The 25,546-nt window shown below is 32.5% G+C and overlaps 1 protein-coding gene across 2 annotated transcripts; it reads left to right on the plus strand.

Moving 5' to 3' along the window:
- The first annotated feature begins 3,693 nt into the window (after nucleotides 1–3,693).
- LOC112783845 (5-amino-6-(5-phospho-D-ribitylamino)uracil phosphatase, chloroplastic) lies at nucleotides 3,694–8,056 on the plus strand. 2 transcript variants are annotated; one of them, XM_025826916.3, is made up of 11 exons: nucleotides 3,694–4,251; nucleotides 4,337–4,456; nucleotides 4,690–4,758; nucleotides 4,870–4,974; nucleotides 5,298–5,352; nucleotides 5,641–5,714; nucleotides 5,860–5,946; nucleotides 6,032–6,172; nucleotides 6,659–6,724; nucleotides 7,344–7,453; nucleotides 7,751–8,056. In XM_025826916.3, the coding sequence occupies exons 1-11, from the start codon at nucleotides 4,147–4,149 to the stop codon at nucleotides 7,917–7,919; spliced, it is 1,101 nt and encodes a 366-aa protein (XP_025682701.1). In that variant the 5' UTR covers nucleotides 3,694–4,146; the 3' UTR covers nucleotides 7,920–8,056. The 2 variants fall into 2 exon arrangements, with proteins under 2 accessions (XP_025682701.1, XP_025682702.1); XM_025826917.3 differs by having other exon boundaries at nucleotides 5,863–5,946.
- The last annotated feature ends 17,490 nt before the right edge of the window (nucleotides 8,057–25,546 follow it).

Raw genomic sequence — 25,546 nt, forward strand, 5'->3', positions numbered from 1 at the left:
TCCAAGCCTTACTAATAACATGTTTATAAGAAGGATGTGTTGCCCACGCAGCTTGGAACCTAAAAGGACATGAACCTTTCACTCTGGGGCTACCATGACAACGAACTAAAATAGGACAATGATCAGAATGAAGCCTGCTAAGAATTTCAGAATAACCCTCAGGAAACATTGTCATCCACGCCTCATTAACTATAGCTCTATCCAACCTTTTAGCCAAGTCCCTGCCAGCCTGAACTGCTCTATACCAAGTATATCTCCTACCAGTCACTTTAAGATCAAAGAGCTCACAATCATCTAGAGTAGTAGCTAATAGACTAGCTCTGTGAGAAGAAAAATAAGCACCTGTACTCTCATCTGGTGCCACAATCTCATTAAAATCACCAACGGCCATCCATGGTCTATTATGGCCTGAATTAATAGAACGCAAATGATCCCAAAGCATACATCTTTTTTCGAATTGAGGACTCCCATATACTGCACTACAAAGCCAAACTAAGTTACCCACACTCACTTTCACTGTGATACATTGGTCAATTTGATCAATAACCACACAAGAAGCATTAGCAATAGAAGATAGAAACCAAATGCCACCCCTGTGTCCTACTGCTTCCTCAATACCAACACAATGAAAACCCAACTTATCCCAAAAATTCTTCAAATTATTAAACATGGTACGAGTCTCAAAGAGAAAGAAGAAAGATGGTTTATATATTCTCACCAAATTTTTGCAATGCACACGGGCCATCTTGTTAGACGCACCCCTCACATTCCAGGCTATGATATTGAAACTATCCATAAAAACAGCAAAAAGGGAGCTCCAATAACAAACCCGAGACTCAACATGATGTCCCTGTCTTCGACGATCCTGCCTTTAATGGACTCTCAAGTTGCAGCCCAATTTTCTCCGTCGAAACTTGCACCATACCCGCCGTCGATGCTCCATCCTTATCTACTGGTGAATTCTGCAAAGAGTTTGGGCGAGGACGCTTTCGCACAGTGCCATTTGTTGTCTCACCTTGCTGCTGATGATGAACATTGTGCCGGGTCCCCGAAGAAGCCACACTAACCGGTTTTCCAATATTGATGCCCCTACTTAATTTTACTTTGGATCCAGTAGCATGTGTTGTACGTTGGTGATTAGGCCTTGTCCAAGTATTGGTAGCCTTGTTAGGAGTCTTCTTTACTTTTGGTTGGACCTGATGGGTGCTAAGGGAAGGCTTTTGACCCATTTTATACTTTCCTTTCCTAATCACTTGAGTCCAACCTTCCAAATCCTCATGTTGTGCATGGTCTACATGAACAGCATGCAAATCACTCTCCACCAAATCCGGGACAGTAACATTTACAGTCTCATCTCCAAGATTCTTGCCAAAATGAAAACTTGCCTTTTCCACATGTACTGGATTTTTTGAATTTGAGCTTTCTGGCTACTTTGCTACATCGTTGATCACCTTGGCATTAGTTCCTCCTCCTGCATTGCTGTCAGTCTTGCACACCTTCATATCATGACCAAACTTGAGACAGGAGCCACAAATAAGGTGAAGACTTTCATATTCAACCTCATATTCAACACCTTCAACAAGAATCTTCTTAGTCACTGGCAATCCTAAATCTATCTGAACACAGGCTCGAGCATATCGTCCTCTTTCAGCTAATTTTGTTGCCAAATCAACCTTAACGGGAATGCCAACTGCAGCCGCAACACGGAGCATTGCATCTTCTTGGTAGCACCAAATTGGTAATCCGAAAATTCTAATCCACACTAAAGTTGCTCCAAAACAGTTTTCACTTGATCTAAACTCTTGATCCCAAGGCTTCACAGCCACATAATTTCCCTCGATCATCCATGGACCTCCTAAGAGAACTTTTTCTCGCTCCTCAGCTACATCAAACTTCACAAGAAAGTAGTCAAATCCCACGTCCAATAAATCAAAACCTCCCTTAATCCTCCATACCGTTCGGAGTTTATGAGACAATGCAGTGTAGCTATAATGTTTACCTAGCACCTTAATCACTATAGCATCCTTATAAGGTTCTGCCAAGCAATTCTTAGCTTCTTGGGTAAACGTGACACTCGGTGGCAAAAGATCTCCTTGCTTTCCAGAAACTACCGCAATGTTATCTCCTGATAAAGTTTCAACAAGTGAAAAAGCTTTAGCAATCTTGGAACCCACAACTTTGTCCCTGAAAGAAACCTTCAAAGGCTTAGAAACCCCTCCCGAAATATGATCCTCCTTTTCTCCTGATGCAATCCCTCCCCCGCTCTCCCCCTTATCTCTTATGCCGACATTATCGGCTGCCTCACCGTGTTTCACCCTCAAAGTCTCTTCTCCGCTTACTCCACCGCTCATCTTCGATTTTCAAAATTGTACAGAGTTATATAAAACCTGTAGTTTTTCTTTTTGCAGTTTTGTGTAAATTATTTTTTAAAAGTATTTAACAGATTAATCTTTAATATTTTAGAATTTTTTTGGGGTGTCTATATTTTAGAATACTAGGTAAATTAATCTTTAGTTTTTTAAAGAAAAATACATTTGAAATAAAAAATGATCTAAAATAAAAAAAACTAATTTAAAATTTTTATTTGATTAGAAATTAACTTTTAATATTTTAAAAAACTAATTTATCACGTTTTTATTTGGAAAAAATCTAAAAATATTATAAACCAATTTGATATGTATTCTAAATTATAAATTATACTTACTCATAAACTCACTTGTTGTAAATATGAATAAAAATCAAAATAAAATTGAAGAGAAATTACAAGAAGATAAGAATAATAAAATAAAATATTTTGGTGAGATATGTAAAATCAGACCTTTTTTAAGATTAAAGACATTTTTGTTATATAAATTTAATGATAACCCTAATCAATATAGGATGTACATTTACCTTCACCTATATCAATTATTACACAAAAAAACAGTTACTGATTAATTATTATGCATAAAAATATATATATTTGACATCTCAAAAAAAAATATTATACTATTATAAAAATATTTAATTATTTATCTATTGTAGAGTTGATTATTTTACTATTATAATTTAATTATTTTCATTGCTGATTATTTCAATAAAAAAAATATAAATTAATATTTATAAATATATACAAATATGTAATAATTAATTAGTAACTAATTTTTGGTGTATATAAAAAATTAACTACTATATATCAAAATATGTATTTGATATCTCATAAAATTTTTACATTATGCCAAACAAGTTTATTTATTCATTTATTGTAAATTTGATAATTCTACTATTATAGGTTTATTTATTTTGGTAGCTGATTATTTATCTGAAAATTATGTAAATCATATGTATTTTTTGGTGGCTATGTCATAGAATTTTTTTAAATACATAAAATAAATATTTTATATATAAAATAGGTAATTTGTAATATTTTTATCGAAATTCATCATTTTTCTTATCTTATTTATATTGTAAAAAATTTTATTTTGAGTATATTTTATTTACGGTATAAACAATAAAATTTTTTTTTAATAAAAACCTTACAAATTATCTATAAGAAATCCGTAAATCATATATATATATATATATATATATATATATATAGTGCCTCATCTAGGATATAATTTTGAATGTGCATAGAATATTTTTTTATTGTAAAATAAAGTAAAGAGAAAAAACAACAGGATTAGAAAGGGAAAAAAAGTTTTTCTTACGTCCACTTAATATTTCATTATCCACTTATTAAGAAAAATTACTTTTTATTTTATTTTCCTAAAAATTCCAAGGAAAATATCCACTTAATATTCCATTATCAGCTTGGACTGTTGCAGTGAGCAGATTAGATTCAGAAGAAGGTTGAACCGGTTGAAGCTTGTGACGTATCACGTGATCAGAAATTACGACCACAGAGTATTTAGAACGAAAAGAGCACCCTACCTCAAATACATATTTAAAGAACCTAAAAAATTAAAGAGAAAACAATTCAGCCCAATAATCCGAAAAAAAAACACACACACGCACACACAGAGACACAGAAAGTGTGAAACAAAACGGCACCACCACCACCATCATCATCTTCTTCTTCTTCTTCTTCTTCAGTTCTTCTATGAGCTAAGCTTCCGTGACAAAAACGTCGTCGTTTTTGGTGGTTTGGTTGTGTTCCGAATCCCCATGGAATCTACAACCTTCGCCAGTTTCAGAGCCTCTTCTCCTCATTCGATGCAACAACCTTATCTTCTGAGACCCTCTCCTTTACCCTCTCACCTTCGAATTTTGGTATCCACTTCTCTCTCTCTCTCTCTCTCTCTCTCTCTCTCTCAAATTTTCATTTTCCCCCTTTTTTTATATTCTTTTTGCACAGAAATTGAGGCGTTTTGGTTTGGATAAGAATCGTTTAGTTGCTCGTTGCTCTTCTGGTTCCGATGAATTTGTTCCTTTCAATGGGTTGCACTTCGCACCGAACAAGCTCTTCAGGCAGGAGGTACCAATCGTCCTCGTTTTTCCTTGTTTATGTTTAGTATTCACAGCTTCAAATTTATGCTATCGTTTCTTTTATTACATTTTTTTTTTGCTTTAATATTCTGAATGCATCCATCGAAGTTCAAAATTTCTTTTGTGCTCTTATTTAACAATTTCATTGGAACAGTGAATTGAGTGATGCAAAGTGATTGGTACCTTATGTATTTGATTCCTTCACTTCGTGTTTCTTTTTAGGCTATTGGAGCTGAATATGGGGAAGGCTTTGAGACTTTCAGGACGGATGGACCATTGCAAGTTGATGTGGTAAGGATTTTAGATTCAGTTGGATTGTGTCACCGTAATTTTGTGAATGAAGTTGATGTATTTTCATGATTGAAAGGATGCTTAAGTTCTAACTTTTGTTGAAAATTTTAGGACTACTTGAATGACAAGTTGCAAGATGGTTTTCTTCAGCGCATTCGCTATGCCATGAAGCCGGATGAAGCCTATGGTCTTATCTTCTCTTGGGACAATGTGGTGGTGAGTGATTTCAAACTCAAGCTTGTAGTTATTTTATTTTATTTTTCTGTAGATTGAGACAGTGTTTGTAGTTTGTCTTTACTCTTTGCTATCGGATTCAAGCATGTTAGGGATGTTAAGTGAGGCAAGCTGAGTTTATGATATTTATTTATTGCAATCATATAGACGCGCATATTGGTTTGGTTTGGTTGTTAAATAGTAACCATACATGAGGCCGACTAAGTATTAGGTCTGAAAGTCTTGAGAAGATTAAAGTGTGACCACACATAATATATTGGTTAGGGTAAATTGGTTCCCTGGTTATCACATGTTATTTGTTGCAGGCTGATACCCGAGCTCTGAAGAGGAAGGCGTGGAAGGAGCTGGCCTTGGAAGAAGGTATGTTAATGGTTTTGCTTGTGGGATTTTGATAGGATGGTCTTTATAGTACACTCTTTTGGATAGATGGGAAAAAACAGAATTACAATCATACAACCACCGCAAAAGAATGGAATGCTTCGGAACCTACAGTCGTATGTATGATAAGATATTTAATTTATGTGTTTACAACATCAACTTTTTCATACGGCGGACTCACCAACAATCAAACTGAAGGAATAAATTTCGTGATTATTTTATGTGTATTTTTTCTGAGAAAGATTTTAATGTATAAAAATTCTTTAACAGGAAAGGATATTCCTGAAGATGATGATATGCAAAGATTGGCACTTTATGCAGGTGTTGATGATGTGTTGCATAAGGTTTGTTAGCCTTTCTTTTTTGTTTTTTGGTTTTATGTTGGAATTGGTTTTTAAAGAAATACTTCCTTGGACATGGTGCGATCTTTAAAAATCTCAATTCTTGATCTAATACACCTTATTTCTCTGACTGGCTATTTTAAATTAGCAGCATTTCCTCTCAGACAAGGCAGAAAATGAGATGGAGAGACTAAAGTTAAGGTTTTCTCAGTTATATTATGATAATCTTCTAAAGGTAAGCTATTGCCTTAACTTCTAGTGGCTATAATCTAGAGTTCTGTATAGTTGAACTTTACATTTCTTGCATACAATTTTTTTAGCTTGAAAGACCAATGGAGGGCCTCAGAGACTGGTTGGAAGCAGTTCATACAGCTCGAATTCCTTGTGCTGTTGTTTCAAGTCTTGATAGAAAAAATATGGTAGAAGCTTTGGAAAGGATGGAGCTCAACAAATATTTCCAGGTTGGCAATATTTGAGAAGAGTTGACACAGTAATATGCCTTCTTTTTCCAATCATAGTGTAGATAATCATATTGGTATAACTAGAAATAACAAACTTGGTCATGGATTGTTAAGATCTTTTTTATCTTTTTGCTTTTCAGTCTATCATTTACTATTATAATATACTCGATTGGTGTAGTTTGTTGCATGTGGATTTTGTTCTTGTCATGTTTAACATATTTGGAAGAACGCCATTGAGGCATTGACATAATTTCATGAAGAAAAAGCAGTTTTCTTTTTGCTGTGGTGTATATCCATTATGGAAAATTAGGGATATCGAAAAGCTTTCACCACATTTCGTGGTTAGCCACAGTTGAAAACTTTCCTCTTTATACTATATAAATTTTCAACCTGTTGTGTGTACTAGATGATATGGTATATAAATTTACAAATTACTTACCATGCTCCTGAGTTTGCCACTTGCTGGTTGCCCCATTCAAATTGCAGGCAGTTGTGACGGAAGAGGATGGAATGGAATCAATAGCTCATAGATTTCTTTCTGCTGCCGTCAAGGTACAGTTCAACTAGTAATTTATTTGACAAACTATTTCTGGGTTGGAATAATCATTACTAATCGTATTGTTGCTCTTTTAAACTTGTTACATTTGAGCAAGTTTTCAGTGCTATTAATAATCTATTTTTTTCCTTGCAAAGATGTTTGTTGGATGGTGATGATAAGTTAAAGATGGATGTGCCTGATTGTTTTGTATATTGTATATTTTAAGTTTATCTTCCATTTTTAGGTGAAGAACTTGATTGCATCATACTAGAACTGTAGAACATGGGAAATTTTTAGGCTGCCATAAACCAACCCCTTCCTTCTAATAAAAAAACCCACTAATGCATTTTATGCATAGCTTTTGTTGTAGTTCACATAAATGCCAAATAGCCTGATGTGTCAATAACAAGGGTGATTGTTTGAGACGTGGTCGATGCAGCCCTGATATTTTATTATTTTATGTAGGATTCATTGAGGACTTTTGGCTCTCCTGTCCAATTATTCTGCATGTAATATGTATTAGCATGATAGCATCTTATGATATCAAATTTGAACAAGGCCAAATATTTTTTTACCCCTTAAGATGTCAATTTACTGCTAGTATTGAACCTGTCTGCCCAAAATGCTTTTCAGCTTGATCGGAAACCCTCGAAGTGTGTTGTTTTTGAAGATGATCCTCGAGGAGTAACTGCTGCACACAATTGTACGATGATGGCTGTTGCATTAATTGGTGCTCATCCAGCGTGAGTAATTCAATTTTATGCACTTTAGTTATTGTAAGAGGTTTTAATGAGAATAGAGAAGATTCATGAAACACCAGGAATCCAGGATAGTTTCCGGCATACAAATATCATTCTGGGTTTTAGTCACTTTGCTATAACTTAAACACTATTCCATCAGTTCTATTTTCCCTTACTATTAGATGAAAGAGTACTTTCCTTTCTTTTTAACAGTTCAGCACCTTAAAATCCTTTTTTTCCGCTGCTCTTTTTAAATTATTCTCTTGGCATTTAAAAACTGATTGGTGTTGAAATCTGCAGGTATGATTTGGGGCAGGCTGATCTTGCAGTTGCTAACTTTAGTGAACTTTCTGTGATAAACTTGAGAAGATTATTTGCTAACAAGGGTTCTACGTTTATGGACCTGCAGAAGCAGATCATAGAGAAAGCTCCTCAGAAAAGGAAACTTACAATAGACACCATTTTCTAAATATATTCTCCTTGCTATTCTTTTTTCTCTTTTTTTGGGGGCCCTGGCCCTCAGATAATTTTCCTTGTAATTAAATATAGTTATGAAGTCCTGATTTCTATGTCAAATAAAATGGCTATCAGTTAGTTCTGATGTAATCCATTTTTTTTCAATCTCAATTTATCCCTTTGTTTAGTGGAATGTAGTCTAATACTGGAAAAGTGGAAAGGGACGTGAGTCAATGATGGACAAATAAGAGTAGTCACGGTGAAAATACAGCGACTCATTATTGTGGGAGTAGAAAGAGCAGTTCAGGTGGCACACTATAATTTTGGAAGGGTTAATTGCAATTTACTTCTTAAATTTTTATGTAGCACACATTTTAGTCTCTAATCTTTTAATATGGGTTGATGCACAATTTAGCCCTTGTAGGCACATGGTTGAATCATTTTAGTCCATGTACTCTTAATTGAATCAAATTAGTTGTCCTAAGTTATTAACATGAATCAGTCTATCTAACGGAATGTGTCATTAGGTTGTTACCCACGTGTTTATGTGATAAGTTTAGTGACGTGGTGTATGTGCTAAACAGAAAAATGTTCAATTTATTTCCTATATATTATATGGTCGACCCAATGTCATTTTGGTTCCTTTATTTTTAATTGAATCAAATTGGTTCATATAAATTACTGTTCGGATCAAATTGGTCCACTAGTCTTCTTGAAAGCCGGCAATTTTGTTCATTTTAAGTTTTAGGTTGCAGCCAAGGCCTTGGATCAATGGCAGCATCACCTGCCACCTGCCTCACTGAGAGTTGCACCCAGATTCGAATATTCAATGAGGAATATAGAGCCCATGTTAGTACTAGACTAGTAGTAGTAGTGTGTGTGAGTACTGAGTAGGTGTGTGTTGTGTAATGTGGAAGACCAAAAAAAAAGTTTTAGGTTATTTTGTGCATATAAATGGTAATATTAAGTAGGTTTTTTTTATATTGCTTTTGTTTTAAGGGATTGTGGGACTCGAATGAATATTGTGTTTGGTGACTAGAGAACAACTAAAATTTTAGTCTTGAAATACAAAATTTTGGTTCTTTTAATACTTCCAAAAAGTAGAGATACATCGAACTAAAATTTCTAGGAATAGAGATTGAAATTTTAATAATATTTCTTTCTAAAAATATTCTCGTTTAATTTTTCAAATTCTAAATCTTAGGGGTGTTCATGGATCGGATCCGATCCGCATATCCGCAGTGTTTATTCGAATTCGATACGAAAATTGTGGATATGGATCCGATCTGCAAGGCTATCGGATCGAATCCGATCTGATCGACACACTAATAGGATTGGATTGTGAATTTTGTGTAGGTATCCGCATATCCGCGTATCCGCAAAAATAAATAAATAAATAAATAAATATTCTTTTTATATTTTATTTCAACTAATAATGATCATATATGTTGTATTATTTTAATTTATTATTTAAGAAAAATATGTTTAATATTATTTTAAGAGTAAACATATTTAAAAGAATAGAAAAAATGAATTTTATTGATATTTTTTAATAAAAATAAGTTTTTAAAACTATTTTTATATTTTGCAGATATATCCGATATCTGATATCCGATCCGCAAATGTACAGATCGGATCCAAACGTAAAAACTGCGGATATTAGATCGATCTGATAATTTTAGTGCTAATCGGATCGAAATTTTAGTCATATCCGATCCAATCTATCGAAATTCGAATGCCTAAAATCACTACTATTTATATCACCAACTTCTACAAAAAATTTCATCACTTGTTGAGCCATAATTCTTCCATCGACATCAAACAATTTGTTGACCTAGCATTTTTGTTTGAAGAATTGAGTTTATCTTGCTTGAAACAAATTGTTGACCATGATGAGAAAAAAACTTTCAAATAATAAACTCTCAACGCAAGTAATTTTGAGAATACTATAAACTTCACGTTTATTATTTATATTAAAAACAAAATGTTAGGATTACATTTAAAAGGGAACTTAGACAGAAAGATAGAGACTAAATTAAATTTCTGTATTATATTTAATATAAAATATAATTATAAAAGTGTTTCTATTTCTTAACTTAGAGAACTTGCTTTTGATACTAACTAACTTTAATGTGTGTGTGAATGCAATTAATATTTGGGAGAATATTCAAATGTTCAGAATATTTAGGATAAAATTTTATTTTTGTCTAAATTATTTGGGATAAATATCAAAATATTTTCTTTTTACATTTTTATTCCAAACATTTCAAAAGTAATTTAATATTATTCTCCCTTTTAACTAATTTAAAATATTAATGAATGATGTATATCTTTTTCGAATTTTAATTTTTTCTACGATTCAGTAGAAAAAAAAAAATATGACTTCATATACATATAAGAACATCATGATGATATTGAGTGGGGAAGAAGACCACAATATCATCGATCTTTCATAAGTTAACTTTTCTTTATTTTTTAACTATTCTTTTAAATTATTTACAACTGTAACATTAAAAGAGTTTGCCACATACATATCATATATAATTTTCATTAGCAATTTTTTATCGAGTTAATGGCAGGACACAGAGTTACTTTTAAAATGTTTAAATATAAATATAATAAAAAAAAACTTTGGAAACAACGTTAATATTTATTCCAAATATTCGGGATAAAATGACATACTTTATCCTTTATTTGAATGATTTAGTAAATATACGCTCTAAATTCACATAATAAGGTTAGTAATTAAATTTTTTTTAATAAAAATGCAAAATTTATTATGTATTCGTTATAAAATAAAATATTTAAAAATTTATACTAATATATGTATTAAGACTTAAAGAATATATATTTGAGCTAAACGCTTATTTTAAATTTTAATTTCCCCTGCTAACGTGGATTTGGTATACGTTCTTTTTTGGTAATATAATAATGTGAACCCTCATGTTTGAATAATCTTGCTCATGGCATTGTGGTAGACTGTTAGCTATGCCAGAGGCTAAGGAGAATGTTTCACATGTTATTTTAAGGCGGTCAAAATGGGCCAAGTTCATCGGCTTGGCCCATTTACCCATTTAAATGAGCGAATTTTTGCCTTTAGTTTAGGTCTATTTAAATTTTGGTTTAAATGGGCTGAACTTGATTAACCTAAAAAAAATTACGGGTTAAATGGGTTAATCTACGGATTAAATGAGAGTCGCATAAAATTTAGTTTTTTTTTTAACTGAAATTTTAGATTTTGACCGCACCTCATTCGAAAAAAATCGAGACCCGTACAAAAATAACAGCTTTAGAGAATTATTAAGCCAATAAATCATGGACTATAAACCCAATTAACCAAATACCAAGATAAAAAAATCCAACCTAAAAAATAACCCAATCCATATACAATATAAGAGTACAAAATTAAAAAAGCCTCTCTCTAACACTCACTAAAAATTCAAATGTACAAAGAAAAAAAAAAAAGCACTCTAGAGTAGCCATAACCCATAAAACCCATATGCCCTAAATGCTAAATCCCTAATTCTTCATTTTTTTTTACACAGCATACGTACAAAGGAAAAAGAGAAAGCACTCTGAAGTAGTAAAAATCCCTAATTCTTCTCCACAGCGTCGGAGGCATAAGCTATCCAATTTAGAGATGTTCTTACGTCACTTGAAATTTCTGACATTAGAGTGAACTTAGATGTGCCTACTAGATGGAATTCTACTTTTTTGATATTGGAGAGTGCTTTGAGATGTGAGCGTGGTTTTGTTAGACTCTCTTTGAAGGATAACAATTTCAAAGATTGTCCGTCGGAAGAAGAGTGGAAAAGAGGAAGAAAAATATGTAAATTTCTGAATCCATTTTATAAAATTACTACCTTGATATCTGGTCATTCTTATCTTACTTTAAATTTATATTTTAAGCAAATTTGGAGGATTCAGTGTTTGCTGAAAGAATACTCTATTAGTGAGGATGATGTCATAAGAAAAATGGTGCAACCAATGAAAGCTAAATTTGATAAGTATTGGAGCGATTATTCTATAATTCTCTCTCTAGGAGCTATTCTCGATTCTCGAATGAAGTTTCATGTTTTGGAATATTGTTTGAATAAAGTGCATCTATATACTGCTAATGAGAAATTGACCACCATCAAGAAAAAGCTGTATTTGTTGTTTGAAGCATATTTAGAAATTTTGTCACATAATGCCTCTTCTAATGCTTCTGGTGGTCAAATAAAAATTTCAACTTCTAGAGAAGATGATTCACTCTCATTTGATATGCCTGATGTAAGTTTTATTTCTGTTGTGTATTATATTAATATAATTTTCTTTTATATGTTTCTGTTAATATGTTACTTTTTTAATTATTTTATTATTTTTTTTTAAATATTGTAGGAGTTGAGAAATATGAATTTTCAAACTAATGCTTCACAAAGAAAGTCTTCTTTAGATATCTATTTGGAAGAGTCAACTCTTGATATGAACTCTAAAATAGATGTCTTGCAATATTGGAGGTCTTAAGCCCATCGCTTTTCTGATTTAGCTTCCATGTCTTGTGATGTGCTTAGTATTCCAATAACTACGGTAGCTTCAGAATCGACTTTTTTCATTGGTGCACATGTCCTAAATAAGTATAGAAATTCTATTTTGGATACGAATGTACAAGCTCTTATTTGTGCTCGTGATTGGATACATGGATATGTAGATGATGGTAATTCACTTTTTAAATTTATTTTGTTAACTTCTATTGGCAATAAATAATGAATACTTGCATATTGTATTTATTTAGTTTTCTACTAACTAACTTTAAATTGTAGATGTTGAATTTGAGTGTCAAAATAAAAGTGACAAAGAACATTATAAAGATAAAGTGGATTTAATTAATATGATGCATGGTATTTTATTAGTATTGTCTAATTGTTTCAAATCATGCATTTTTTAATTCAATTCTATTGAAATTCTTTTTCTGCCACTAAGTCACTAACTTTTATTTGATAATTTATTTTTTTTTCCATTGCAGGCGTTGACTAATTTGGTGGATTAAATAAAAGATTTTGAGATTACATTGCTGTTTTTGTAAAATATTTGCATGCCATGTAATTTGTTAAATAATTTCTTTTCACTTTTGTGTGACTTTTTGGTAGAATTATGATATTGCTATGTTGGTTTATAATAGTCTGTTAACTATATGAGGAAAATTACAAATACTCCTTTAATTAGAAATATTAGAATTAGTAATATGGAATCACTAATTGGATGTGAATGTGGTTCTGTTTTGAGTTAAAAGAACAAATTTAGAGCATAACAATCACTCAAATCAAATGTATTTAGTTGTTTACTAGAACTTTAATTTTATTTGTGCCAAACAAGATTTTTTCGTCCAAATATATACATTAGTTTTTCTCCTCAAAATTGGACTTTTTTAGTTTTTTTTTTCAAAAAAATTTCAAAAAAAAATCCAACAAATAAACGGGCCAGCCCATTTAACTCGTTGGGCTGGCCATAAACGGTCTGAGCTATAAAATTTAGGCCCGCAAACAAAGTGGGCTTAAATGGACTAATCCCTGTGAGGATCGAGGTAGTTTACTGCCCGCAGATGGTGAGGATTGCGGTGGTTTACCGCTCACCAGTTTTTAAGAGGACGATGCCCGGATTAGCTACCAGACATGTCGGGTTGGCTATATAACTGACAAATGAGCTCATTAGCCATAGGGCAGGTATTCATCATATGCATCTATGTGACATTATTTGGATGTGCATATTATAATTGGTTTGCCTATGTGAATAATTCTGCTTAATTGCTAATTGCTATACTTGACGTAACTGTTCTTGATTGTGTTTGAACCTCATTACTTGTGTTTGTGACTGAAATTGGTTGGATTGGAGTGAATTGGATGTTGATTGAGCTGTTTGGGCTTGAAGCCGTGATTGGTTTGTGTTGTGGTTTAGTGAAGTATGAAATATCAAGCTGGTTCAGCATAGACTTAATGAACCTATGTTTGGAATAGGTTGGTCATTCATACTGTTAGGAAACTTTTAAGATTCTTTTATATGAGAAGTGATTTTTTATTTCTAGATAATTAACTGATTTCTTTTGAAAAGGTTTTGAATTTTTGATGGTTAAACCATCGGTTTTCAAAGGATTCATCAGACAATGATAATCACTGAGCTTGAAAATAATTTTCTTATTGAATATTTTCTTATGACAATTCTGAAATTCTGTGGTGAGACCATGTGGTTAGGTTCTCCCCCCTGCAGCTTTATCTTTTCAGGAGACGAACGAAGAGGCTTATGAAGAGTTTAATCGCAATTTTGCTTGTATGATTTAATTGTTATATTAGTTTAATTGTTATTTATTTTTCCCTTGCCATCAATATTATATTGTAAAAGAGGGATAGGAATTGTAAGTTCTGTATGTATATTATATTCATAAGCTACTTATGTAAGAACTTTTGTACATATGTATATGCTTGTCTGTTTTTAAGATAAAATATTTTTTCGGTTTTTTTTCTAAAAAAACAGTGATACAGTTTCGAGTCAAAAGCTCCTACTTTATTATTAAGTATATGAAGTCGTCGTAATATTTCTTGCTATCAGAGTAGTGCAGCCGGAAGCGTGACATTCTGATAGTGAGGGTGTTACATCGAAGAATTTAAAAATCAAAGTGTGGTTGGTCAAATTTTAGAGGGTGTCAACTTAAAAAGAAGATGTCGATAGAAGGGGTTTTGATTTGCCATAGTTTGTCAAAGAACGAAGTTGACGAACAATATGCTAAGATTATTGGTGCAATGCCCAAAGGCGTGTGAACTTTTGTTGATATAGAGTTTTTCAATTGAATTCTTGTTGCAAGTATAGTTCTAGACCAACAAAGAGTCCTCACATACAAAAAATTAGGTTGTCGCATATACAAACCCCAAAATAAGAAATAACCGGAGTATTTAGACTCCGGGTCGTCTCACGAGAAATTGCAATGAAGTGTATGATTATTGGCTATGAGGGGACAAGGGGGTTTTGATTTATATAGGGACAATAAAATATAAAGGGACAAGAATTTAAATGACAATAAGAGTAAATCAAGCAAGTAAATAAGAGAAAGCAAGTAATAAAAAGAGAGACATTCATGGCAAGGGTTGAGATCATAGGCTTTCTATCCTAGTCATGCATTGATTAATTCATCTTATTTAGTCAACTCCAACAAACGGAAGAAGGTATCATGTCATCTTCACATAGGGAGAATGTCAAACAAGACTAATTAATCATGTCACAAATATAAACAAGAATTTATCTCATTACGTCATCTCCAACATTGGAAGAAGGTATCATATTATCTTCCATGAGAGAAAGTCTAATAAGACTAGCTAATCTCAATCCAAAAGTCCTAATCAACTTACTAATTAAATTAGCAAAAGATTAGTGTCAATGAAAACGATATTAGCTAACAACTCTAGATCACCAACATGAGTTGGGTTTTCATGACTCAAGATTGTCTAATTACTCTTTCCAAGCCAAGAATGCTCAAAATCTACTCTAAAACCCAACCAAGCATTTTGTCAAACACTTGGTGGGTACAAATGGAAAGCATGGTAAAAGTGCAAGAAATAGTAAAATCTACCAACTACAAATTGCAAGGAAACAAGATCAACAACTCAATTCAACAATAAAGAAACATCAAACATTAAATTGCATTAAAAGTAAATTAAATCCAACAAGAGCATCCATGAACATAAAAGAGAAATTAACATTACAAATCATGAGAATGAAAGAGTATAAGTAAGAAATCATAAAAGAAACAAGATGGAAACATGTAATTAAACCTAGATCTAGAAGATTAACCTAACCTAACTAAATTCTAGAGAGAAGAGGGAGCTTCTCTCTCTAGAAACTAACCTACATGATGCTATACTACCAAAAAATTGCTCTTCCTTGCTTGGACTTCAATTCTGCATGAAATACACTCAGAAACAAGTTGGATTTGGGCTTGGGCAGCTCAAAAATTGCCCTCAGTGTTTTGCCTTTAAGTGGGCCATGTAAGAGTATTGGCGCGTGCGCGCCATGTGCGCGTGCGCGCCATGTGCGCGTGCGCGCCAATTGGCAAATTTTCCATCCGCGCGGACGCAGCATGTACGCGTGCGCGTCTATGGGTGAGACCACTTTTGGGCGTACGTGCCTTGTGCGCGTGTGCGTCCCTTGATGCGTTCCCAATCTTTGTTTCTTCATGCATTCTCCCCTTTGTATGCTTTTCTACTCATTTCTTCCATCTAATACTTGCCTTATAAACCTAAAATCACTCAACACACACATCAAGGCATCGAATGGAATTAAAATGAATCAAAATTACCAATTTAGGGCCTAAAAAGCATGTTTTTACACTTAAGCACAATTCAAGAGAGAATTACAAAACCATGCTATTTCATTGAATAAATGTAGGAAAAGGTGATAAAATCCCCCAAATTAAGTACAAGATAAACCACAAAATCGGGGTTTATCAGGCGGTTACTTGGTTTTGCATGTGGAGGGAACAATTATTTTTCATACCCTTTAGAGGTGACATTTGCCAGTATAAGATTGGTTGGATCGATATATAAATTAACAAAGCTCAGAAGAAGCAAGGGATTGGAATTTGCCTTTAGAAAACACCTTCTCACATTCACATCTCAGTGATTTTCTGAGTCTGCTACGAGTTTCTTTTTTGTAGGATTTCTTCCATGTCTTTTTATTCATGTCTTTAAATTTCTCTTTTAAATTTCTTGTAATTTCCTTTCTGCAGTTTACCTTTTCTTTGCAAAGTCATTTCCTTTCCTCTTTAAATTCTGAATTGTCATTTTTATTCTAAAGTCCTTCGATTTTGTTCAAGGCAATTGTTTACTTTCCTTTATTTCAAGCACTTGTTTTTCTGTAATTTCTTACTTAATTAAAGAATCTTTATTTCAATTTATATTCTATTTTTTATTTTTTTTTACTTGTTCAAAAGTGAAGTCTTTGATGCATATAACAAGTGATTCTCACAAAAGAGGAGTAGATTTTGCTCCCAAATCATAGCTTAGATTTGTGAACACTATAGGAAAAATGTTGGGTACCGTTGGATTTAGCGTTGCACATTAGCGTCGGCTTTACCAACAGATTTATGGATGGTTTTGATGTGGAATTCATTTGATCAAATTGTTACTGGCAGATTCCTATTTTTGACGGTAAATTTGCCGATAATACTCAGAGAGAAAACAGGGGAAATAGGCACGAAATTTATCATGGTATTTACCGTCGGAATAATCCGTCGGTAAACTCATTTTAGTGAAACGCTGCGTTTTGGTGGCCTGCAATGAGTTACCACCAGATTTATCTGCCAATAAACCCAATAGTAACGAGCCCTAAAATTCAAAGCACAAACCTTCTCCCACTTTATTTTGAAATTCACTCTCTCTCTCTCTCTCTCTAACCTCTCTTCTCCTTTTCTCTCTCCAACCGCATCCTCTTCCCGCTGCTCTGTCAATCACGCCGCTGCTTGCCTCTCATGTTGCCGCCTCCTCTCTGCCTCACTGAAACCAGCCCGTTCCTCCTATCCTCTCTGTCAGCTGTGACTCCCTCTTTCTCTCTGTTCGTCTAACGTCATCTGCCCCTGTTGTCATCGCCTCCTCTCCCCTTCACCAAAACCAGCCCATTCCTCCTTTACCTTCTGTTAGCCGCAACTCTCTCTTTCTCTCTGTTCGTTTACTGCCGATGCCATCCAGCACCGCCGCCATCCAGTATCGACGTGAGTCCCACTTTCTCTCTGTTCTTCTTCCTCTGTTCGCCCCTCAGATTCCATGGTCCCTCTTTTTCCTGGTTTAAGTTAATTTAGGATTTAATTACATGTTAATTTAGGATTACTTATATGTTAATTTAGAATTTAGGGTTTGATTATTATATGCTAATTTAGAGTTCAGGATTAAGTTAATTTAGGATTTGGGATTTGGTTATCATATGCTAATTTAGGATTCAGGATGAAGTTAATTTAGGATTTAGGAATCAGTTATCTGTTAATTTAGGATTTAGAATTTGATTATTATATGCTAATTTAGGGTTTAGGGTTAAAGTTAATTTAGGATTTAGGATTTGGTTATCATATGCTAATTTAGGATTTAGGATGAAGTTAATTAGGAATTAGGAATTAGTTATATGTTAATTTAGAATTTAGGAAGAAGTGCAAGATGCTTAAATTTTGAAGTAGAAAATTTACTAAGAAAATGTTACAAGCCTTAAGTTGATATAATATAGTTAGCTATATATACAGTGTTTAATAGTAGCAATAATTAACTCTAAAACTTGTAAAATTTGTAACTTGAGTCTTTTTTTGCTTCTTATTCAATCTCAAGAACTAATTAATCTTGCTAACTAGATAGTTTTATTTTTCTTGAGGTTGGTTTATGTAAACATGTTTTTATGTGCATAGTATAATGGTGTCTACTATTTACTCTTGAAGTATAGGCTTATTTCTTAAAGGTTAACTAGTATGAAAATATTTATATTTTGACCTAATTTTTTAATTAGTTTTTTATTATTTAAAATTTTTCAATTGTTAATGATTTAAAATCTTTAATTGAAATGAATAAATTATTATGTTTGACATTGTAATATTATATGTACAACATTATATATATAGTATGAATTCAAGTATGAAAATAAGTTAATATATTCTGCTAGAAATATTGTGAATTTAATTGTGTTTTAGCTGATGTTGTGGATTGAAGTTGTTGGATTTATGGAAACACTAAAGGTGGATATATGTCCAATTTTAGGAGAGGTTATGTCAAATTTTTTGGAAATAATCTAAATGTTGAATGATTTGTGTAGTATATATGTTGATTAGTGTTAATAATATATTCTCTTTGCAGACATGACGACAGGTAGTAGAGGTAGATCGAGTGGGTCTCGTGGTCATGGTAGAGGTTGGGTTTCCACCGAATCCCAGGGATCGCTCATTCATCGCCCTTTACCCCGACTATCCCATCGACCCCTATGACATCACAGGCAGGTCCAGTGGACTAGTAGTTCATCATGGTCCCAAACCTGAACTATGTGCCTCCTTCTGCTACGTCCCCTACAGATCCAGCGACAGAGCCCGCGGTGGGTGATTCCTCTAATGTGTTCCAGTAGGATGCCCATCCACCACCGCTCGTCATCCGACTGAGGATTTAGCCTGATGGCATGCAGGCGTGAATACATACTATTTTAATGTCTTTTATCCGCAATTTATCTTGAATCTGTTAAGGTTTATGTGTTTGTTAATCTTAAATTTTTTCATTGATAAGTTTGCACCAAATAACATTGCATGTACACAGGAGATCTCCGAGGTGATTAAGTCTATGTACGAACACGAAGATCCCTACTGAGACCAGAAAACGATGATTTTAGAAGCGGACGGTACGAATTCAATGTTGTTGAATTAACTGTATTTGAACTGTATCTTATTTTAAGTAACTAATGTTATTGAATCACTTCATGCAATTGAATTTTTATGGGATACGAAACATAATTCATGATCAGGAAGATCTACGATTACCGGACAGCAAAACAACTTTAGCAGATGATGAGCAACGTTTGTCAGGGGTACAACAATCTAACGACCTGGATCTGTCCATCTAACAAGAAGGAACTGGAGGCCCATTTTAGAAATGATGAGTGGTTCAAGTTTCGCCGTCTAACGAACGTCGATAACAGGGATGCACCAAGGTCGTTGAAATATACTGGTGGGTCGGCAACCTTTATAAAGATGAAGAGCAAACTAGTAAGTAGTTTGGTAATGTTTGTTAATTGTTACTTGAATTAGTTATTTGTTGATTTATTTTATTGGTTGATTTGAGTATGTGTAGTCTAAGTCATTAGATCTTGAGGCGACACTGGCAGAGACACCTTCAAGTATACCCATACCTTGAAGGCCAACAAGGAGAGATTTGTTGACGAGTGGTTTGCGGCCCATTATGTGAGTTTCAATTAATTCTAAGTTTCAAATTTATTTGGTTTAAAGTCAATTAACTGTTATCCTAATCATAACGTGTGTGACACAAGAGGATTACACGCAGAGATTAGAGGTCGCGACCCACCAATCTCAGCCTTCTAGTGGGAACGACGAAGCGGGCTCCGTGACCTCAGTGGTAGATCCTGATAGGGTTTGGCCTAGACTGCCTCTGAACCCCACAAGAATCGCCGCTTCAGGTTGGGTTCGTTCTTCGTCAGTAGCCTCCGCTCCTCCGCTTTGGCGGCTTCCTTTGCCTCTGCCTCTGCCACCAGTCCTGTTGATCCCCAGAAAGTTGTAGACTTGAGGGGGTGGAGGGGAAGTGCAGAAGCTGACACAGGAGCTTCACCAACAAGCGGAGCAGTCTGAGCAGAGGTACAACGACCTTCTTGCATGCGTGGGAGGAGCCGTTGCCATCAGCTCGGACTTGATGGAGAAGCTGGAGCAGCTAGATCGTTTACAAGAGCAGATGGAGGTGTACAATGAGCAGATGCGCACTGAAGGCAGTGGCGCTGCTGGTAGGACACTGACATCAGTTCTTTCTCTGCCGCCTCAGCAGGGAGAAGACGACGACAATTATCGGGAGCTGTAGGGTTTGGGAATTTAATTTTTTTATGTCTACTTCATTGTATTCTACTTCTACAATATTTTATTATATTCAGACCATTTATTTTTAAGAAAATAATTTTTTGATTTCTGGTAATTTTGAATTTCTGCATTAATTTTTTTAACAAGAGTTTTAATTTGACTACTAATTATGGTTTAACTGTTCCAAAAAAAGCTACTGTAGAATTTACCGACGGACAAATCTGACAGTAACTTAGTGCCAAAACATATGATATGGCGCTAAAGTTACCGTCGACATAATTTGACAGTTATTAACAACTCAGTCTTGACAAATTCATCGAAAAAGCTAACGGAAAATCTATCAGTAATCAGTGTCGGATGAAATAATCTGCCAGTAAACAGTTTTTGGCGCTGTTTATGCCGTCAACTTCAGGATGACGGTATATTCGACGGTAAACTAATTACTGGTGGATTTATTTGATAAATCCAACAGTATTCAGTGCATTTCTTGTAGTGGAAAAGGCTGCATAACAATTGGTTACCAACAATATCGTATACTTAATGTTAGGGGTGTTCGCGGTGCATTTTGGATCGGTTTTGAGTCAAAAACTCATCTGATCCGGACACTAATTTTACATGTGGTGTGATTTGGATTGGATGTTTTTTTTTTTAAATTCGATCTAATCCGATCTGATTTCAAGCGGTTTGGATTGGATTTGCAGTTTTATAAATTAAAAAAAATAAATATACTTAACAAGTTTTAACATTAAATTTTAAATAATCAACAATGACATAACAAATCTTAATAATATCTTAAAAAACTAACAATAACATAACAATAGAAATATAATTATACGCTAATTAAAATAAATAAATAAATCTCATTTTAAATATAAAATATTTATTAAATAATAATAATATATAAATAATATAAAAATATATAACAAATTAAACATATTATAAATAAAATTATAAATATAATAATCAAATAATAATATTATAACACATTATATGATTTAGATTGAATTAAAATTAATTTTAAAAAGTAAGTTTAAAATTTGATCTAATTTATATAATTTAAAAAAAAAAGAATCCAATTAAATTTAAATTTAATATAATTTTAATTGATTTTCAATTTAAATTGAATTAGATGAAAGATTTAATAAATCAATTTAGATTTAAACTCCCTCGCTTAATGCACATTGGATAGGCGGCTGATGATACACATTTTTCATAAAGTTGGACAGAAATACAGAATATAATATCTGAGTGCTTCCCTTTGTTTTTAAGGTTTGAAAGGAATAATAAACCAAACATGTGAAAGACCAAATCTACCTAGATATAGCAAGACAAATATGCACGTAAGTAATAGCATTTAAAATAAGTAATGTGAGATTATGATAAGGCAACCAATCCAGATCATAAGTATGTAAGCAGCGGTCCCAAATTAAATATTGTGAAAGGGAATGATCGAATACAACACTTAAACAAAGTCATATAATATATACCAAAAACCGACCAAACTAGATATGATCGGATATTGGAACGACAAATGCTTACTTTATTATCTTTAAGCAATATTCTTTCTATTACATTATTTGTTAATTAAAATAGTAATTTAACGTCGTTACTCGTTAGTTATATATTATGAATTGTAATTGTTAAAAATTTAGTTACTTTTGTTTTTTTATTATTTTATTATATGTTCATTTGCATTTTGAATAATATAAAAAATTATATATTTCTTTTAACGGTAAATAATAGTAATATTATCAAATAATTTATAGTCAATTCATGTGATTTAAATATTTAAGATTATTTTTTGTTTTTTAGATTGGACAAAATAAGTTTTCAGGTTTGCTATACATACAAATTTTTTTGGCATACAAATTTATACAAATTGGTCCAAATTCAATAAAAACAACCCTCAATTTAGATTGCGTATAAACACGCGCTTCCCTCGACTCTTGAATAGCGCAAAAATCATTATGACAAACAGTTCTTCTCCCTCAATCAAAATCGCAATACTCAAAATTCAAATAAAGATCAAAATCTCTAAAAAATCTTTCAAAATCGTCATGAAACGTGAAGAAGTTTCGAAGCTGAATTCGAAAAGAATTATGAGAAAATGGAATAAGAAGATGAAGAAGAAGAAGCAACAAAAGTTGAGAAGGAGGAAGAGGAAGAGTTTTAAAATATGCAGAACTTATCAGTATAAAAACACCAAAAATTCTTAAACAATGCACATAAATATCTTCGTTTTACCCAAAATTTGCTGTAAATACACAAATGTTTCCTTTAATGCTGCATTTTTTTCTTTTTTTTTTTTTTATTTATTTCTTTTTTTTAGTTGAATGAATGTAAATTCATACTCTTCCGAGTAATTTTGCAGCATTATGTGTTTCTTCTTCTTCTTTATTTGATTTTTTTTGTTTTTATTCTTGTTAAAGGAGTAAAACAAGAAAAAACTTGAGAAGGTAGAATAAGAAGGAAAATATGAATAAGAAAAAAAGAAAAAGAAGATGGTGATGATGATGATGAAAAGAAGAAGAAGAAGCAGTAGAAGATTAGGAGGAGAAAGAGGAAGAGTTTTGAATCATGCAGAACTTATTAGTACAAAAATACCGAAAATTCTTAAACAATACATATAAATATCTTAGTTTTACACCGAAATTGGTTGTAAATATACAAAAATATTTCCTTTAATGCTACATTTTTTTTTCTTTTTTTCCTTATTTCTTTCTTTCTTTTAGTTGAATAAATATAAGTTCATCATCTTCCAAGTAATTTTGCAGCATTATGTATTTTTTTTCTTTTGTTTGATTTTTTTATTTTTATTCTTGTTAAGAAAATAAAACAAGAGGAAACTTGAGAAGGTAAAACAAGAAAAAAAAATGAATAAGAAAAAAGAAGAAGAAAAAGATGGTGATGATGATGAAAAAAAAGAAGAAACAAAAGAAGATGAGGAGGAAGAAGATGAAGAGTTTTAAATTATGCAGAATTTATCAATACACATACACCGAAAATTCTTAACAATACACATAAATATCTTAGTTTTATACCGAAATTTGCTGCAAATACACAAAAATGTTTCCTTTAATGCTGCATTTTTTCTTTTTTCTTTTCTTATTTATTTCTTTCTTTTAGTTGAATGAATGTAGGTTCATCCTCTTCCAAGTAATTTTGTAACATTATGTATTTCTTTTTCTTCTTTGCTTGATTTTTTTTATTATTATTCTTATTAAGAGAGTAAAACAAGAAGAAACTTGAGAAGATAAAATAAGAAGAAAAAGATAAATTAGAAAAAAAAGATGATGATGATGATGATGATGATGATGATGATGATGATGATGATGATGATGATGATGATGATGATGAAAAAGAAGAAGAAGAAGCAGCAGAAGATGAGGAGGAGGGAGAAAAAGAGTTTTGAATTATGTAGAACTTATCAGTACACATACACTGAAAATTCTTAAACAATACACATAAATATCTTAGTTTTATACTGAAATTTGCTGCAAATATACAAAAATATTTTTTTTAATGCAGAATTTCTACATTACATTCAATTCAAACTATCAACGATGAATAACAATTTTCACAAACAAAAGCAACAATATTCACCTACAGAATCATAAACTACTAACAAAAATATTAATTAGAATCGAACCACATCTCAGCCACTTGATTGGATTCAAAACAATAATCCACTTCACTTTAGTTCAATTGATAATCTGAACTTGAATCATTCATTATCTTCAACAACGAGATAACTGTTCAAAACGGATTTGAAAGCTTGATTTCAAAAACGTAGAAAATGAAAAACAAAAAAAGAGAACGCAGAGAACGAACAAAGAAAAACACAAAGAACACAGAGATAGAAGAGAATATAGATCGAAAACGTTGAAAAAATTCGAAAACGGAAATGAAATTCTTTCAAAAAAAAAGTTATATATTCGTGAGGTGAATTAGGTTAAAGAAATTTTATAGACTTATATCGAAAAATAATCTGTATACGGAGAATATTTAATAAATTTTTACCTATTTAGACGTAGTACTTGAACCCACTATTGGGTGTGCAAAATTGAAGAGAATTTTCAATGTTTGTGTCTGAGATAATATAGGATATTTATAAAGACACCTCAAAATTCAAGTTAGTATGTGTTTATAGTAATAGATGAAAGTTTGCAGGGATCCTAATATTATGTTGGAGAATTAAGACGAGATATGAGTCTATTTAGTTTTGGGGATAGCCTCCCATTCAAAGATGTAGCATATCTTAGAAGATTTGATCTCCCTTAGCTTCGGGCACCATCATGGAGTTTTACTCGAGCTAATCCCGAGAGAACCCTTTGGAATGAATTGAATTATTGGATAAGGCAAGAGTTAGTGCACTCAAAATAAAGTAGAGAGTGCAGTATTTTTTAAAAGTTAATTTATTATAAAAAGTTATTAGATAAATTAAATTTATTTATTATTATTATTATTTTTTTTGTCATGAGCTAAATAAACAAATTGATATTGACAAAAAAAACTAATTTTCTCGTTTAACACAGGACGATCTTTACACCACAAAAGTACTCAGAAAAATTTAATTGAATTCTTTCATTATTTTGTTATTATCGATGCGATGTCTTTAAGCATCTTCACTATTTTGTTTGTTGGCGGTGCTTCCACTATCGTTTTGCCTAGCCACAAATTTTGACACTCTTAAACCCACTCCCTTGCACCTCTGCCATGAATGACTTTCAAAGCCCAAAAAATCGCTGCCATAGAAGAGGAAGAAGCCTGTCTGTAGCCGCTGCTGATTGACTAACTCCAAACACAAAACCGATTCTGTAGAAGAACCCCGATCTCCATGAAAGTGCCATAATTCTCAGATGATGACGCAGTCAAAGCACAAAATACATGGCAGTTACAATAAGTTCATTATCTTTTATTTCAAATTATTCTCAACGTGTACGTAATAGAATGAAAAATTAAAATAGAATTATATTTAAACAATTATTTGTATTACTTTTTTATTTATTTATTCAAAAAATAATTAAACTTTAAAGCTAGTTGGTACAAAATATTACAGATATAGAACTAAGAGAAAT

This window comes from Arachis hypogaea, chromosome 20 (assembly GCF_003086295.3).
Source record: "Arachis hypogaea cultivar Tifrunner chromosome 20, arahy.Tifrunner.gnm2.J5K5, whole genome shotgun sequence".
Lineage (NCBI taxonomy): Eukaryota > Viridiplantae > Streptophyta > Magnoliopsida > Fabales > Fabaceae > Arachis > Arachis hypogaea.